Source organism: Pelodiscus sinensis, chromosome 21 (genome assembly GCF_052426305.1).
Source record: "Pelodiscus sinensis isolate ZL-2025 chromosome 21, ASM5242630v1, whole genome shotgun sequence".
Classification (NCBI taxonomy): Eukaryota; Metazoa; Chordata; order Testudines; family Trionychidae; genus Pelodiscus; species Pelodiscus sinensis.
The window spans coordinates 22,632,662-22,650,264 of NC_143072.1; the positions used below are offsets into that span (position 1 = coordinate 22,632,662).

The 17,603-nt window shown below is 36.3% G+C and overlaps 1 protein-coding gene across 5 annotated transcripts in view; it reads right to left on the minus strand.

Moving 5' to 3' along the window:
* Positions 1-17,603, minus strand: part of VMP1 (vacuole membrane protein 1) — a 112,493-nt gene that overhangs the window by 13,370 nt on the left and 81,520 nt on the right. For 2 of the 5 annotated variants that reach the window (XR_016347677.1, XR_016347678.1), the window contains exons 12-13: positions 5,295-5,397; positions 1,105-3,975 (exon numbers count right to left, since the gene is read on the minus strand). Coding sequence is in view for 3 of the 5 variants with exons in the window: in XM_075904706.2 (XP_075760821.1) it covers positions 3,832-3,975; positions 5,295-5,397 (247 nt within the window). In the remaining 2 variants the exon portion in view is untranslated. Of the gene's footprint in view, positions 1-1,041; positions 3,976-5,294; positions 5,398-5,769; positions 8,078-17,603 lie in introns of those variants that run through there. The other 3 variants (XM_075904706.2, XM_075904703.2, XM_089772213.1) reach the window with 2 other exon arrangements.

Consider the following 17,603-nt stretch of genomic DNA (forward strand, 5'->3'; position numbering starts at 1 on the left):
TGCCTATGAATGTCAACCTTTTAGCACAGCATGGCTATTAAAAGGTATTTTTAGCCACGTGCTTCAAGGAACATGGCAATTTTGATGGTTGCCTCTGAGGAATATATGTAATCACCGTCCTTTATTTTCACACCTGCAGTCAATTATGGGCCCAAGTATTTATATTTTCGATTGTGCCGGTCACTGGGGGAGACGTCTAACTGCTGTTTGTGCCTGAAATGAATTGTACTTGCAAAGACAGCCAGGCTGGACTGAGACTAATTTAAAAATTAGGTCCAATGTGGACATTAAGAAAGGATAATAAACAACAGTGTTCAAGAACATCTGAGGCTGGTTAAAGAGTTCTACTAATATGAACTGGGCAGCTGGTTTAATAATTCTAACAAGAAACAGTGCAACAGATCGAGACAGGTGACTCAGAACTATAGTGAGAGAGACAGGGAACAGGCAATTCCCACATCGATTTGTATGGGTGGGAAGGGAAATACAGAACTTGCCTCTAATGGGAGCATTTGCCATCACCAATGGTTTTGAGCTCCTCTAGGCCAGTCCAGACATTTGTCCTGGACTACAGTCCCGTAGAGGATCAAAAAGGAGGATCTGTTGAAATCCCTTTTGAGACTTCAGTTCTAATCTACTATTTTTAATAATAATTAGTGAACATGTGGAGATTAGTGATTTAGCCACATTTTACACTGGTGATTTACCTATAAGTATTTCTTCATTAAACGTAATTCAATGAAGCCCTAATTGAATAATTTTCTCCTTTAATACTGAACAGCCATGTCATTTGAAAATCAGAAAAAACAGGAACCCTTTGCTTTTCAAATGACCAAATCCCATTTCCACATACGTATAATGTTAAAGGCTTTGGAAATTCCTTTGGATTTGTCAAATGCAGTTGTGAAGTTTCTTCTTACAGCATATTTATTACATTACTGTGTGTCTGTGTTGGCATAGCGCATTTATGGGATAACATGAAAAGGCTAACTATACACCAATGGACTCACTTCAGCTGAAATGAAACAAAAGGAACTGCTATACCACTTAGATATTTATTTTTTATTTGAGCAAACAAGACAATTTAAAAATCTTTATTTTTACCTTGTATTAAGTATTAAAGGATCACCATCCAGTTTCTGATAAGAAAGAAGCTGTTATAGTGTTCAGTCCAGTCTCTAAATATCAGATAAAAGATGAACTTTAGAAAGCTTTCAGAATTACAACACAGTTCATCAGAACAGGCACACAAGGCTGGCAGAGTAATTATAGATACACGGGAAAGCTTGCAAGTTGGTTGGTCTCTAGGCAGAGTCACTGCAAAGATTTTGGATAAAAGAGGCTGCTAAACGCCTTTGAGAAATTATTTGTAGACATGCTGTGTGAGACAGATCTAGGGCTAGATTCATAATTACACAAGACTCTTCCTTCTCACTCTGGTAGCGTTAAGGGACCTGCAAGTAGGCCCACATTACATTTACTCTCATTTATGGGCCCTTCCCACTGACAGAATGGTGTAAAGGGGCTTTGGTGTAAATGAAAACAGTGCCTCGTGTGTGGTAGATGTTTGATCTGAACAAAAACAAAACTGCCATGAAATAAAATGATACAAATAGCCAGCCACAATGTTTCCCTAACTCAAAAAATGTTTGGGGGGGGGGGGGGAAGACAGGCGGGAGGAATAAATGGCTCAAAGCTGTTGAATATAACACATGATTAACCACAAATTGCATGATTTAAAGTTTTGACTGATTTAAACCATTGCTGTGAAATATCAAATACTCAAGATTTTATACACGTAGAATTAGTCATATGAGTTTGCTGCTACATTTTGGGTTTTTTTTTTTTTTAAAATCTCCAGGCACAAACAAGAGTGGGGTCTCCAACACCTATTGGATTTCAATGGGTGCTGGGCTTGTAACTGCCTTTTGGACCTTTGAAAATATCCCAGAGTCTATATAAAACCCTCCTCATGCTTTCAAGTAACACTGTGACCATTTGTTTAAAATTATGTATGATGCACACAAAAGCAAAAACATTACAAATCTTACACACTTTGCAATGTACTTTGTAAGGTGTTTCTTAGGCAGAGCGCTATAGTTAAAGAAAAACAGTTATGAGACATTTTACATTTAAATTAATTTGCATTCTGAACTTTAAACATGTATATGCCTGTTGATGTTCAATGAAAGACGGAATTTGAGATGGATGAGCAAACGGTCAGATGAAAGATACCAAAATGTCAGACAGCCTACCGACTGTTGTTGCCATGAGATCCAACAGTCAACATCAGTCTGATAAGCTATCCGACAGGATGGTACAGCCATGGAGATGTCACGACGGTTAGCCAACACAAGTGAACAATCAGGTAGGAGACTGAACAAAATACATATTTACTGCGCCTTACTCAAGACTGCCCTATGCTAATGCGTGTACACACACACACACACACACACACACACCCTCATGTAAATGATTTTGAGCCAGTTCTATCTTAAATAGGGTCCATGTACCACCATTTAAAAATATTGATTAAATAAGTCAATTTATTTTAATTTCCTCATGGCTAAAACAAAACTACATTCCTCCTAGTTTAGAAACTACCAGAAAAGCATTGTATATACACAGTAGCAGTAGAACGGTTACCTATGTACTAAGAGGAGAATAAGTCTAGCCAGTCAATGAAAATTAGTTTCTCTCACACACTGATTTATAATAATATTTAAAAGAAAATAAATATGGTGATTTTTAAATACTTTAATGTTCTTTATTGTGGTTATTAATTGCCATTCCCATGTTTTTCAAACCTGTTTTAATTTCTGACCTCCATGCTTCCCCAACTTTTTCCTGCAGCACTCACGGTGCTATACTCTGTAGTCCTGTTATTAACAAAACATCTAGATCGTATGATAAAAAAATTAGTAACGTCATTCCACTAGCCTACTTAAATAAACCAAACCATACTGCCAGGTGCCTAGGACATGCTTTCTACTTCCTTCTGCTGAGCAAGAACTTCAGAGGAAAAAAAAAGAACAAAGTTTTCTGTATTTACATGCAATACACTACACAAAGGCTTAATAAAGAAATGAACGATGAACTGAGTATAACCAACAGTGTTGAGAAGACAGTTTATAAAGACCGACACAAGAAATTCTGGAATGATCAAAGATGACTTTATAAAGTTTTATCTCGACTTCATTCTAAATATACAGAATAAAAAAGTCAACTGCACCAGTTTGACATCGACCATCTCTGTTTACACCATTAGGAAGTTGGCAAGGGCGGCTTTTCCAACTGCGAGTATGTGCGATGGGTCAGCATTTCTGAGAACTCAGATGGACTCGTGTTACCATGAGGGACATGCAAGACTGTTACCCAGTCTACTCACATTTACATATATTTCAATGACCTTGAAATTGTGAGGCATGACAGCCATCCTTCAAAACTGTTACTTTTAAGGCAGGCTGCAAGTTAATCAGGAAATCTGGAGTTGTGCTAAGTAGTAAATCGTCCATTTGGGAATTAAACTTAAATGGAAAGCATTTATGTTCAACATTTGTTAGCATCACATGTGCTACTCCAGAAAGTGCAACTCAGATTGAATGAAAGAGAATATATACATTACCTTAACATACATACGTTTGTAAATGAAAGTTATTCTCTAATAGTGAATTACTTTCCAGAGAAAATAATTAAAAACTTGTTACAGCTGGAAAATTGATGATTTTAAAAAGTTCTTCCCGGTTTTGAATAATGCCGATTTTTAAAACTTATGGTAAGACCCGTCACTTGCATGTCTGCTAAGGCCCATTCCAATGGGTTTTGCACAGCTTATTTTGTCTTTTCCTCAGAGTACATCTTCTGCTGCATTCGTTTGGCATAGCTTTGGGCCATGGAGTTTATTATAGACAAGATGAAATAGCAAACCATGATAATCACAAGTTTTTCAAACATCCACGATAACCAGTTATCCCCCTAAAAAAGAAAAAAAAAAACAGAACGAGGGGGAAAAATTCAGATTAGCAGAATGCAAAAGAAATCTCCTCCTGCCTAAAGGGAAAGAATCTAACCATCTCAGGAGTCTCTATATAATTTGTCAGACTACAACAGGAACAAGCACAGGCTAAGAGGATTCCTGCCAGCTTCTTTGCAAAGCTAACTTTGGTCTTTTAAAGCCAACATGAAAGAGGCTGCCAAATCGCCACAGGGCACCTGATCATTTCTGGGGAGTGAGTGGAGAAGTGATTTATTTTCCATGATTTTGTTTCTCTTTGTTGGTGACTCAAAGTTCAAGATTGTGATGCCAGTATTAAATCAGTTGCAGAAGGTACAACATGGACACCGATTAACAGTTTTTACTGAAGTGCCTATAGGATGTTAGCTTCCAATTAATATCAGTTTCCAGTTGTGTAGCTGGAAGTGTGAAAAAAAGTCATGCTTCTATTGCAGTTTTTTCTGTCCTGTGCTTTTTTCTAACTTTCTATTTTGGTCAAAGGAGGGCAGCACTGCACTGCACTGCACTGCACAGAAATTATTTCCAAGGGTGGAATTTGCTTCTGCAGAGTTATTCCAGACTGTTTTTCCTTTAATTACTTTCCTCCTTCTGTTAAGAATTAGAAAAGCAAATGTTTACAGAAACAAAGGGCTTAGGGATTGAAATAGAAAATTAAGAATTTGTGTATATTAGTAGCTTAGTTGTCTTAAAAGTATCAGGTCTAAAATGTAAGTGTTAATTAATCCTTTTGTATTTAAAGCTGTGGGACATGTATTTAAAGATTTTTGCATGAAAAGGGCCCCATTTAAACAATGTATGTTCCTTATATTTTCTTTGACCATCAAGATTGGTTTTGTTGGTTGGTTTTTTGGGGGGAGTAGGGTTAAGTAGCTAACAAAAAAAATTAAAATCCTGTATGCTTTAATAATATTTGATACTGTGGGGAGTTCTTTACCTATAGTTATACATATAAAGTTAACTTTTCCCTGACTTTTGCTAGCTTGCCTATTGTAGCAAAAGAATTAAATAGAAAGAAATGAACAGAAAAATCAGGACAAACCACCAGCTTTGCTTAGCTGCCTACTTTACTCCCAAATGGACAAAATGTCTAACCCACTTATACATAGTACCAATACAGTTTTTCCTTTGAATTTATCAGCTTGTTTTCCAAGTTTCATCTCTTTTGAGTTTTGTCGGCCCTTTGAAAACAAGACTCAAAACTTAACCAGATAAAATGCGGAAGGCGTCAAGGGGGAGAAGTGAAGAAGAAAGTAAAAGGGGTAGTGGAGGGAATTCTTACCTGTGGTACTCCATTGTCAGATTTATGGTGAAGTTTTATTCGCTGCGCTTCCAAGTACTCTTGAAACGGCTTCTGAAGAGAAGGACCTATACTTGGGACAGCACTGATGCAAATTTCATCCCCAAGAACAAGACAAAATTTGCAGAGGAAAAAAAAAAAACACAAGAAAATAATTTATTTATTTTTAAACTTACCACCTTTGGCTCAAAAGGAACGAAGTTTAGATTAGAGCCAGAGATCAGAAGCCATCACCCCACGTGGGATAACTGGGAGACCCATATAATACAGTGTGTGTTTTCAGTTCAGCTGAAGAAGAGGGACATGTGGGTCCTCCAGATTTTCAAAAATTTAAAAAAGAAAAAGGATTTCACAGCACATTGATGCTAAATTCAGAGGCCACACAGAGAGCTCTATGCTCCAGCACTTCCTCAAAGTCAGGGGAGAAGCTCAGCTAAGACTGTGCACTGATGCACGGCTGAGAATAAAATGAATGACTTCTCAGAAGTCCCACATTTATCACCAGCAGTTCCTGTAAGAACTGGTTTGAACCGATTAATAAGGAAATGACTTGTGCTTGTGTCATCCCTCAGTTAAAAAAGAAACTGCCTGCCCTGTGACTTGCCCCCATCTTCTCAAAGAAGGCGGCTCCTTTCTCAAACTAAGTCCTTATTAGGACAATCTGTGCGTCATCCTTATCCAAAAAGAATGCATTAGCAAATTCTAAAGGCGCCTCCCACTAGTCAGTGATTAACAAAGGAACAAAGAAGGAACTATGAACCTTGTTCTGATTCACTCCATGTTTTATGGCAGATGACTGCAACTACAGTATGTTACTAAACACCTTGTTCTCAGATGACTGTAATAGGGCTCACTGATAAGTTCATGTACTCATTTGCCTTCTCCCTTCTATAAAGGGCTGGAAATACTATGTTGGACAGGCTTAGCAAAGTAGCTACCAAATGCCATTCTGCAGATGCCAGGGCATTTTTTAAAATTGTAACCTGAGGCTACTCAAATGAATCAGTATCGTTTTGTCTATCCACTATCTAACCCTGTTGTGTGCAACATGCAAGCCACATAGGGCTATATGGCTGGTTGTGTGGGGCTACTTCACTATAGCAGTAGCCACTGCAGTGAATACTGCTTCAGAACTGGCTGGACACCACAGTTCTAACCATTGCACATCATTCCAGCCAACAGTCACCTAAGTCAGAAGCTGTATCCTCTCCTCCCATAGGGACCTATCTGCTACTAATACATGGTTCTGGGTGTTTTAGAATTACCCATGAGAGATTTTAAGTCTTTGTGCACAGTGTACACTATAGCAACTTCCCATCAGTGGTGACAAACTTCCTATGACTGGACCCTTCTCGACACTAAGAATCGCAAAGAAACACCAGTGCGATTTTATGAATTTCTGTCAAAGCATGAATTCATAATTGTCATGGATTTGTCATGAATTTCATAAAAATTTCCCCAATGCAGACATTCCTTATCTGATTTTCAAAATCACTTAATATGCTTTTAAAATAAAAGGAAAAAAGCACTTCCCAGATTATATTTTAATTATTTATTATACTGAATTTATTATTCACTGCTTTTCACTAGACAGATTATATTTGCCTGGGTAAATATAGTATAGCTTAAAAAGGAACATAGTGGCTTTCTAATATTCCAAATATATTAAATCCACAGAATCAGAGATGTACAAATAACTCACTATCAGACTTGCTCATAAGATTTGCTCCACCAGTTAGAGGCAAAATTTTTTACTGAATGCCAAGTTTAAAAAAAAAAAAAAAAATCTTCACTGATTCCTCATCACCATACATTTTGGGACTGGTAAATTTTCCTAAAAATTTAGCAAGGTGACTGTATACGTACCTCCATGTATTTCACATAAGGTTATAGCAACTTTTAGGAACTATTTAGAGTACTTCTGAAAACTCCCATAAAGGCGGAGCTGTTAGTTTGCGGCAGAAGTTCTCCCGAATGAGTCGTTGCTCAGTACGAGTCACTGTTCTAAAACTCTTGTGTAATTTTATTTTTTTAAATAAATGACACATACACATGAGATAAAGGAAAAAGCTACTGAAGGATAATATTTTACTTTTAAAACTTTACATATTTAAACACTTCTGATTTAAAAAGTAAGAACTGAAGCAGTTGTCCCAGCCCTTTGTTTAAAAAAAAAAAAAAATCATCTACTTGGTCTCCAAATTATAATGGCTATCACCACAACAGTGTCATGAAATTTAAGATATTCACAGAGTTCAGATTAGTGCATTTCCTTCTTTTACATCAAGAGCACATTTTAAACATTTATTTCATTTAAAGCATTTTACACAGTTTTTTATAATGGCAAATGATGACTGAAGTTCGCTTTATGACAGAAATTCATTAAGCTATTTTATGGGCCTTTGGGCCATACATACAAGAACCACAGGAACGCTAAACTAGGTTCTGCATTACTAAACAACTGACTGTATCTTAAGACATACTTATACGCACAATTGCCAAAGCAATGTGCATTTTATACATTTTTGCTACAGTGAAATTTAGAAAGTAGTAGATTTATACAAGTACATTTCCAATATTAGAGTGAAATTTTTCTTAATCTTTAGTGGTTAAAACCACATATACCATTGCACAATTAGTTGAATAAAGGAAGGAGAAAGATATTCCCTGAACAGTAAGATGACTTCAAGCACTCTCCCACACACTCCAAGCTACCATCCTGTTCAGATTTCTCAGCTTCCATAGTTAAGGATAAAGCCTGTGGTCTTTTAAAAGAAATAAGAAGTCAATGGGAGAAGAAATCAAAGTACAACAGAACTCTCTCATCAATACACTACATAATCTGTACACACACAAGCTCCCTACCATTCAAAGATTTAGCAACACAGAGGTATGAACTCAATTTTTGTTTAAAAAGAAAGATTATTCACCAAGACATTATGAAACATCAAAAGCCGTTTTGACTGTTGTGAGTGAGTAAAGGAGATTCCACGAGTTAGTCTCCTTTCTTGTATTTATTCATTATTTTGCAAAATTCATTAATTGCCTTTGCATCCCTGATATTGATGCAAGAGTGAGATTGGCTTTATTTTTATATTAAGCTTTCGAAAATATTTTTTAGATTTTATCTTGCTTGCCAGAATAAATCTCTCTCCATGTGGATTCAGAATGAGAGATTTCAGATAAAAAAAAAATATGGACCATTTGCATAACCTGAAATTGTACTTTTTATTTTACTTTAGTCACAATTCCTCAAGAAGCATCAGATTTAGTATATAATTGTTACATATTAATATTTAACATTATCAAAATATATTGAAACTTGTTGGAAGCTTAAATACATTTGACACAGACAGTGGCTTCCTTTATAATAATTTAGGTCAAAAATATTCATTTGCACTATAATATTACTATAAAAGCAATTCCCTTATTACTAGATTTTGCGCCAATTTCACAAAATGTCGTAAAAATCTATTCTAAATCACTTCTGTTTAGCTGGAAGCTACAGTTAGCTTTAAAAGATTTTTTATTTTCATTTGCCCATTTGCCTGTTTTAAATATCATGTTTTGAGATATTCATCTGAAAACAGATTTGCAAATTCTTCATGAATGGAACAAAACTTTAGAAATCTTGGAAGCATCATGAAGAACTTTGGATGATCCTGCATTAAAGAGCTTACTCATTTTTCAAAAAATATCACTGATTCAAGAGACTGCATCAGCACCAGCTAAACAGAATTAAAATTTCTGTAAAGAATAGTGATAAAATGTGATTTTGGTTTAACTGACTGGAACACACATTTCTTCTTGAGTTACCAACTCACTTGCAATTCACTGATAATTTATCTGCAGGCTATAGTAATCAAAACTGATGTGTCAAAAAGTCACTACACACTGCAATTTGCTGGATCTTACATAATTTTAACTTTAAAAAAAAAATCATTGTCTCTACAAAACTCTAGCTATCAAATGTCTGATGGTGATAATGAAATGGTGCTTATGATTTCAGCAGGAATCTTAGCCTAACTCTCTTTGGGGAAAAAGACAGACTTTTCGCACAAAAATTCAACTGCTTGGAAGAGTTGCACCAAAAAAATTAATCATTGGAACAATTTATCAAGGATTGTGGTGAATTCTCCATTACTGGGAATTTTTAAATCAAGACAATGTTTTTCTAAAAGATACACTATAGTTCAAACAGGAATTATTTTAGGTATGTTCTATGTCCTCAATTCTGCAAAAGGCCAAAGTCAACAATGGCAGCCGTGCTTGTGTCTGGCCCTAGAATCCAGGAACACCATTTAAAAAGTGTTAGCAGTACTTTTTCACAGGTATTTAGCACACAAATATAAAATCCTGCCACACCCTAAGTTACAATATACACAAATATTCAGCAATATTAAAATTCAGATGATTTTTTTTTTTAAAGAAAAAAAGCTTCATTGTATACTTTGACTAGTTTTTACTGATTATACCTCCTGTATGGCTGGTACCCTTTAATGTTTTATGATTGTATTTTCTGAGACTTCATTAACATGTTCTTTAAAAATAGCCTTGGAACATAAAAATAACTAGAACTTTGTCAGAGTTTGAGGCAATTGGATAATCCTTTTCTGTATTTCTATTGCACTAACATTGTACTACTTTACAGAAAAGGTCACTACCAGAGAGTTTAGAAACTTATGTGCATAATTTTACTAACACTTAGGCACGTGTGTAAACTTACTCAATGTATAAGTTTCTGCAGAATAGGAATCTCAATGTAATTAGGTAAACTGGGTAGCACTGATTTTTAGCCCACCATACCTTTACATTATGTAGCGCTGAAAGAATTAATGAAAGGTAACCAATTTTCTACAGTACTCAAAAGGGAATAACTTAAGAAGAACTTGCTTAATTTTAAGCATGTGCTTACATATTTTGTTGAATCAGGATATTAGCAATTTACATTAATTCCATTCCCCATTAGACAAATGAACTGAATAACAGGAATTAAATTCTGGTCTGTGCTCAGTAAAAAATGCAAAGTGCTCAAAGTCTGAATATATGCAGGTCAGTTTTATCTTGGAAATAGTTTCAAGGGGAAAAATAATCTAAACCAGAATGCTAAATACACTATGCAAACTATAAGCCGGGCTTCTAGCCTCAAACAGATCACTTAAAATAAAAGGTGTTGATGCAGGCTTGAGTCACATTTTGTGAATGTTCTCTTTAAAAAATACACCCTTCCCAATAAGGTGGAAAGACTCACTGCTAATATCCGGATTAGGCTTGTCCAGACTACATGGCTACTAAACACACAGGCACTGTGTTTGTTCAAGAAGAGACAGTGTTCATAAGAAAACGGACCCTACGTACCACATTCTGGTTAACATGTCAGAGTTCCTACAATTGGGGCCAAAAGTGGTACAGCTATAGAACTGTACTGTTTTAAAATAAAGCTAGAGACAGAGTCAAGTAAATACCTGTCCTTCTTCATCAATGAATTGCCCATGTGAGAATCTCCTTCAGTTCAGATCAATTTTCTACAGTGCTTCCCAGACAGAGAATGCCTCTGTGCATATCTGTGAATACATTCTCTTTGAGAATGTCTACGCTGCAAAGGTATTTTGAAACAAGTTATTTCAAATAACTCCCAAAATAACTATTTTGAAACAGCACATCCACACTACAGAGAAGCCTCGAAATTAGTCCACGGCAGGCTCCCCTAATGTGGACACGCTACCTTGGTTTAGAGCCCCAGCAAGCACTGGGAAGTAATTACTTTGAATGACCTTGGGGAGGAGCTATTACAATATAGCAGCAGTGGAGTGTTCACACTACCGCTATTTCGAAACAGCAATTTTGAAATAGGTGTTATTCCTCATGAAATGAGGGTTTATTATTCTGGAATATGAAGCCTGTTATTTTGAAATAATGCTGTAGTGTAGACATGCCCATACTAACCCAGTCTGTTGCCTCTCTTCAGCTGTATGTTGCTTTTGTGGGTGATAAATTATAGAGATTAATACCCAGAATGCCCAACTTGAGTCAGGAAGCATATGTTCACCATAGCTGTAGGAAGAGTTTTTGAACTGGCCACTCTGCCTCTAACCCTTTTGTGCTTAAAACACCAAAACAGACAAAAAGATCACGTATGATCACATTCCGAGGCCCCTTTTTTATGGGGGGGGGGGGGAAGGGTGGTGCCAAAAGGAAAAAAAATCCTTTTGCTTTTTGTCAGCATGAGCCATGAATATATTCTGATTTCACTAACAGAATAAAACTTAGCCTAAGGCCAAACTGATTCTCTGCCTCTACAAAAAAGAAAGTGCTAAGAAGTAAGGAAGAGTCAAAAGTTTCATGTAGGGAATTTACTGCTCTGGGCTCTCCTCTTCCATTATTTGTGACTCCCAGGAAGATTGGTTCTGCTTGTTGATCAAACTAGCAATGGCAGACAGAGCAACGGCCTTCAACTTCCACACAATTGTGGAAAGCTACTGTAAATCACATACAGCTCCTAAAATACCCAGATTTGAGTTGCTACTTCAGGAGCTGTATGCTTTACTTCTCCCAGAGTAACTGCAGAAGAGGAACAAGGCATTCACTAGCTACAATTACACATTGTGTTACCTTCCTTAAAAAGGCTCAAGATGTTACGATTGTGCATGGCTTAACATTTTCTCAGCAAGAGTTTTATGACCAGGTTATAAACCCCTGATATACAGGTTTGAATGGATGCATGTCAAGTGCCACTATACTAGAAAGTAAAGCTGACTGCATGCTTCCACCACTCTCCAAAAAGAGCACTTTCTTCTGGCAAATTATCTGAACCTTCAAATGGTTAATTTTCTTCCAGACAGTGATCTAAACAGGCTTAACGGTTAGTATTTTAATGAGCTGTCATTTCCTGTGCTGATAAAGATTCTCACAGTATTTAAACCATCCATTTCCCTGAGGCTCAGCCAATACCAGGACACAATTCATGGTGAGTCAGAATGGACCTCAGACTCCTTGCCTGACTCAACCAAGATAGATTACACAGCAGCAAATCTGGACTCACTCCCAAACTACCTACGGCTTAAAGAGACCTGACTTCTAAAGTGAGGGCAGAGCCGCTGGCTTTAATTTTTATCAGTGCTACCTTGGTTTTTAAAACATTTGAGGGGAAAAAAAATCACCTGTATTAGTTTAAAATTGGAGAACAAAACTAGTGATATTTAATTAAATCTGGTCAAGGGGAGCAAAGTTGGGGTTAAAAACTGTTTTGCATTTTTATTTTGGTTTCATACAAAACATTATTAGGAATAATTTTCAGATAAAATACTCATGAGACCATGAAATTAAAATTGCCTTAAATTTTATCTAATTTATCTGGGACACACTCAAATGCATAAGTGACCTAAATGTCATGAACATCATTTCACCTGGAAAGATTAATTTTGGTATATTAAAACACTAACTTTAACAGGGTCATCATTGCAGTTTGTGTTATACTTCAAGTCTGTTGGATAAGAAAAATCAGAGTTGCGCCTTTAAAAAGCAAAAATACTGCTTTCAAACATTGACTTGCTAGGTCAGATTTAAATCCTACAAGCTCTTTTCAAATAAACTTTTAATTCTATTGTGATCCATCTAAAGGTTTTCACATCAAAACATCTCAAATTTCCTTCACATCTGTGTCCCTTTCAAGCTATTCAAACTCTTTTTGTGTCCGTTTCCCCATTGTGTACCCGGCTGTATTATAAAGGCACAACCCATTGGTTTCCAATATACCTGTGGGAAGACAGCCACTGATTTATGGCATCAGGAAATATCAGGAGTAATGTTGCAATATTCCAAATGCATTACTACCTCTAGAGACTTTATTTACAGTCACTGCTAAATTATCTATATCAGGCACTTTGGATTATTTTCAATGGAATTTTAATAAATAGCAAGTCAGACTAACTACTACTTAGAAGCAATTTTCTAATACATACTTTAATTCTGGTGGCAATTCAGCAGGGTCAGAGGATAAGGACTTCCTGCATCATATTACTGATGAGGAATTTATGGGTTTTGTTTTTAATGTTATAAAGACAGGATATGTGATTTTTAAATCAGATCTTGCTCCTTGGACAGCAATCTGTTAAAATAAAAGTGATATGGATTCTGCCAGTTTGATGCTCACTGTATTGTTGAGGTCCTCTAGCTGATTAAGAGCAGGTTTGCTTTATAGATAGAAAAGGCCACACTACAGATTAACTATCATTTCCCCTATTGCTTAAAAAAAAAGGAAAGAAAGAGAAAAAGCAAAATTTTGAGGAGGAAACGTAAAGGAAAAAAATTAAAACTTTTTAGGTGGCTGAAGTTTTCTGACACATTTTTGGTGGAAAAACTGTCAAGAAAAAAAAAGCACAATGCCCTGTACAGATAAAGTCATAAGAATCAGTGACGACTAATTTGCTGCTGAGTCAATGGGTGTGTTGTGAATTACAATGTAAAAAGGAGCTTCACGCCATTAGTTCATAAAGTCAGTGATTGAAGTATGAAAAGAGACTGCTTTCATGAAAGCGGTTTAATTATTAGTGAAAACTCGTCAAATTCTGACGGAATTGGGTGGCTTTAAAACAGGCTCCAGTAAAACCTCAGATTGAGAAATTGCTTAGAAGTATTTGATATTTCAGGTTAGAGTATCAGACCTAGGTCTTCTGAATCAGACTCTCTAGAATATTAATGGGAGTTATGCCATCAACAAGTTAGACCTTAAACTACTTCAGAGTACTACAGTCTACATTTTTGCATAAATTTCATTGACTCAACACACCTCACTTGAGTTTGCATTTAGCAATTAATTAACAATTATTTTCCTCAGGCACTGTTTTTAGAGAGGAAACATGACTGTCAAATGGAGCAGCTCAAACACTGTCTATGCCTTATTCTGATAAAACACTTCTCTTGTGAAAATAAGAGCGGGCACATCTCTGTCTCAAACTGTTTAGGCAACAGGACTATAATGGCAGCATTTGCTGCTTGACCTTAGAATGAGCTTCCTGCTGGCAAGGTCCAACAAAGATCATTTGCACTGAATTCCTGAAGGATGCTGAAGTGTTTTATTAACAGATTTTAGGATCTACATAGGATATTAATAACCTCACTTATGAAAGTGCAGCTACTTCTGGGGTGAAACTCGGCAGCCATTTAACATGACAAAACTATGCAAGACTTAGGATGGTTCAAAATATCCAACAGGAATCTAGAACACACCTAAAGCTATTTCTTCTCTCCGCTCTTTTGATCAACAGAAACTCCTCCACAGAGAGATAAAAGGGTGGATTTTTCTTTTTCTTTCAGATAAATCATTCGGTATTGTAACAGCTTGCCAATGTTCTTTGTATGGTTGGGTTTGAGTAATATTCCTTTGGTAGATTTCTGGAAATTCCTAGTGCCCATTTGAAATCACCACTTCAAAGTCAAATATATTATCATGTTTAAAAGTAGTATGCTCAGTGACTTCATAAACAGTCCTGCAGTTGTAGGTAAAACAATTAAGTTGAAAGATTTAAGAAACCAGAAAAAAGCCACAACATACATACTAATTAAACAATTTAAAAAATGGGCTAATTGTGGCCTAAAACTAGAACAGAAGTATGTAACGTGGCTGCTTAGTAAGCTAATCTTGTTTTTAAGTTCACAGAATACAAAAGTAAGAGTTAATATATCATATTCCCCCTTGATAGCATCCTCCATTCCTCACTTTGTAAGACCCTAGGCAAAAGACCCTAGGCAAAAACATTTCCTCTCTAACCATCAACATTGCAACCTCCACATTATTAGCTGATCACAATGGTGGCTGAATGATCTGAGGCGTGTCCTGCCAATCTTTCAAAAGCCTTCTGTTTTTTCTCAGCTCACTGCGAATATCAGCAGCAATCCAGACGCCAGCATATGTAGAATACTGGTACCCACCTTCTTGCAAGTACAACCAAGTACACTATCCCCATCCTAAAATAACTTCACTGGCTCTTCATTCATTTAGACTGTAACCTTTCTGGGGAAAGAACTGCCATTTTCTTCTGTGTTTGTACAGGTTGTACCTCTCTAGTCCGGCACCCTCGAGACCCGACCGGTTCTGAATGAGAGAATTTTCTGGACCATGGGTGGTCAATATTGTCTAGCAGCATTACCAACACTTCCAGTGCTTACTGTGCTGTTAGAGGACATTTAGGGGTAAATTAGAGGTAAATAACAGCACAGAACACTAAGAGCTAAGACTGGTGGCTGTAAACAAACTTCATGGGATCATGGGAAACTTGGCCACACCCAAAAAACTGGACATCTGACTAACATCATTCTGGATGATGGATGTTTCTGGTTGAGAGAGTTCTGGATTAGAGAGGTTCAACCTCTACAGCTCCTCACACAATGAGGACTCTGGCTACCAGTGGGGCTTTACAACAATAACAATTAATTAATCTAATTCATTAATTACTTTTGTTGAACACTAGCCTCCTTGACTTCTAAATCATCTGTGATCTTGCGCCAACTTCTTAGCGCTGTCTCTTACTTGCTATTCCCCATTCTCCTCAGAGAGCACGTTTATTCCTTTCCTCAGGGCTCCTCCACACAACCTGGCGCAGTTGGCATGACAGCCATTTTCTCAGCTGTTCTGCCAGTTAGTTAGCCTTGCCTACATGAGGACAAAGACCAGAATAGCTGTATCACAAGAGCTGTTCCAGAACAGCTCACTGTACAGATGATCTTGTTTCAGAATAAGAGCACCTTTTTCTGATTTAAATTAACACCACTTTGGAAGCAGATGATGCTAAACTGGAAAATGGCACTTTTCTAAAATACAAGCGTCCATATGGGGAATAGCTATTATGCTTTCAATTCACACCCTATCATAATCCAAAATAATTTTTCAGTCTAGCCCTTAGGTCTTTGTGCCTGGAACTTCTTCATTTTACTTTAAAGCTTGGCTAGCATTTCCCCTCACTGTACCACTCAGTATCTTTAATTTTTTTATTTCTGTAATTGTTTTTAATTTTGAAATGTTTAGTAGGGGATCTGTAAGAAAAGCTTTCTACACAATAAAATTGTGAAACCAAAGCAGCCTGAACTATATTCAAGGGATGGTCTTACAAAGACAGGGTACAATGACCACAGACGCTGGTAATATCAGTCAACAATTGCAATCATAAGGAAAAGAGTTGCACACAGTGCTGTTTTTCATTATAGGTTAAGACTCATCAATTTATCAAAGCCAATATGGTCTATTGCGTAGAATTACAACAATTTTAAGGATGTTAATTCTCTCTTTACAACTCAACTTAATCTTCCATCTAGGCTCTGGTGATCATGTACATCAATTTTCTTTTTAAAAAATATTTCTACTTAGACACTGTTTTGCAAAAGGCAACATCTCTGAACTACAAACTCTCTCAAGTCAAACTAACTGAATGAATGTGATTAAAAAGGCTAATGTTGCTAATCACGGAGTATTCTTTTTGTACTTAATAAGAATGTTTAATGCAAGCTGTTGCTTAAGTTTTTTATACTACTCTATCGAGCAATTGATGAGGTAATGCTAGCAGACAATGTTTGAGAAAAGTCAAGGATACTGGGACATTCCAAAAAACTTACTGTCTCCAGAGAACATTTTTTAACTCTGACATCAACTATCTAATACAAATCTGAATCCAGCAGAAATCTTCTGAATGTGTAAGTAATTTGATGCAAAATGATCTCCATGGCAGATGAAGTAGAAAAAACAAGCTTTGGCCCAAAGATTGCATTTGAGGAAGTCTTTGGAAATATCTTACTCAGCAGTAGTGTTGATCAAAGATAAAATAAACCAGTTTCGAATGGCTAATGTCAAAGAGACAATTAATAATTTCTAACCAGTAGTTTTTTTAAAAAAGGAATATTAAAAACAAAACATTCATGTTGAAGTGTGTTACAATACAGTCTCCCAATAAGAAACTCAGGAAGCCATAAAATTAGATCTGTTCCATCGGTGAACTGCCCAAGAACGTTACATCAGGCATTCCTATTTCTTTATATAACATTACTATTTCAAGTTTACACATTTAAATAGCAATTATTTCCAGACATTTCTAACCAGAAACTCTTCTTGAGGCAATTAAAAAAAAATACCAGAAAAGTTGATAACTATAAAAAGGTAAAAAAAAATCCTGCCTATCAACCATGTGTCCTCAAAAATGACTGAAAGGCGTTAAGGAGCAAGCAAATACCCATCTTTAGAACGGATTTTGAGATCAGATTGTTAACATCTGATGTCTATCAGATGAAATACTGGGTTTAAAC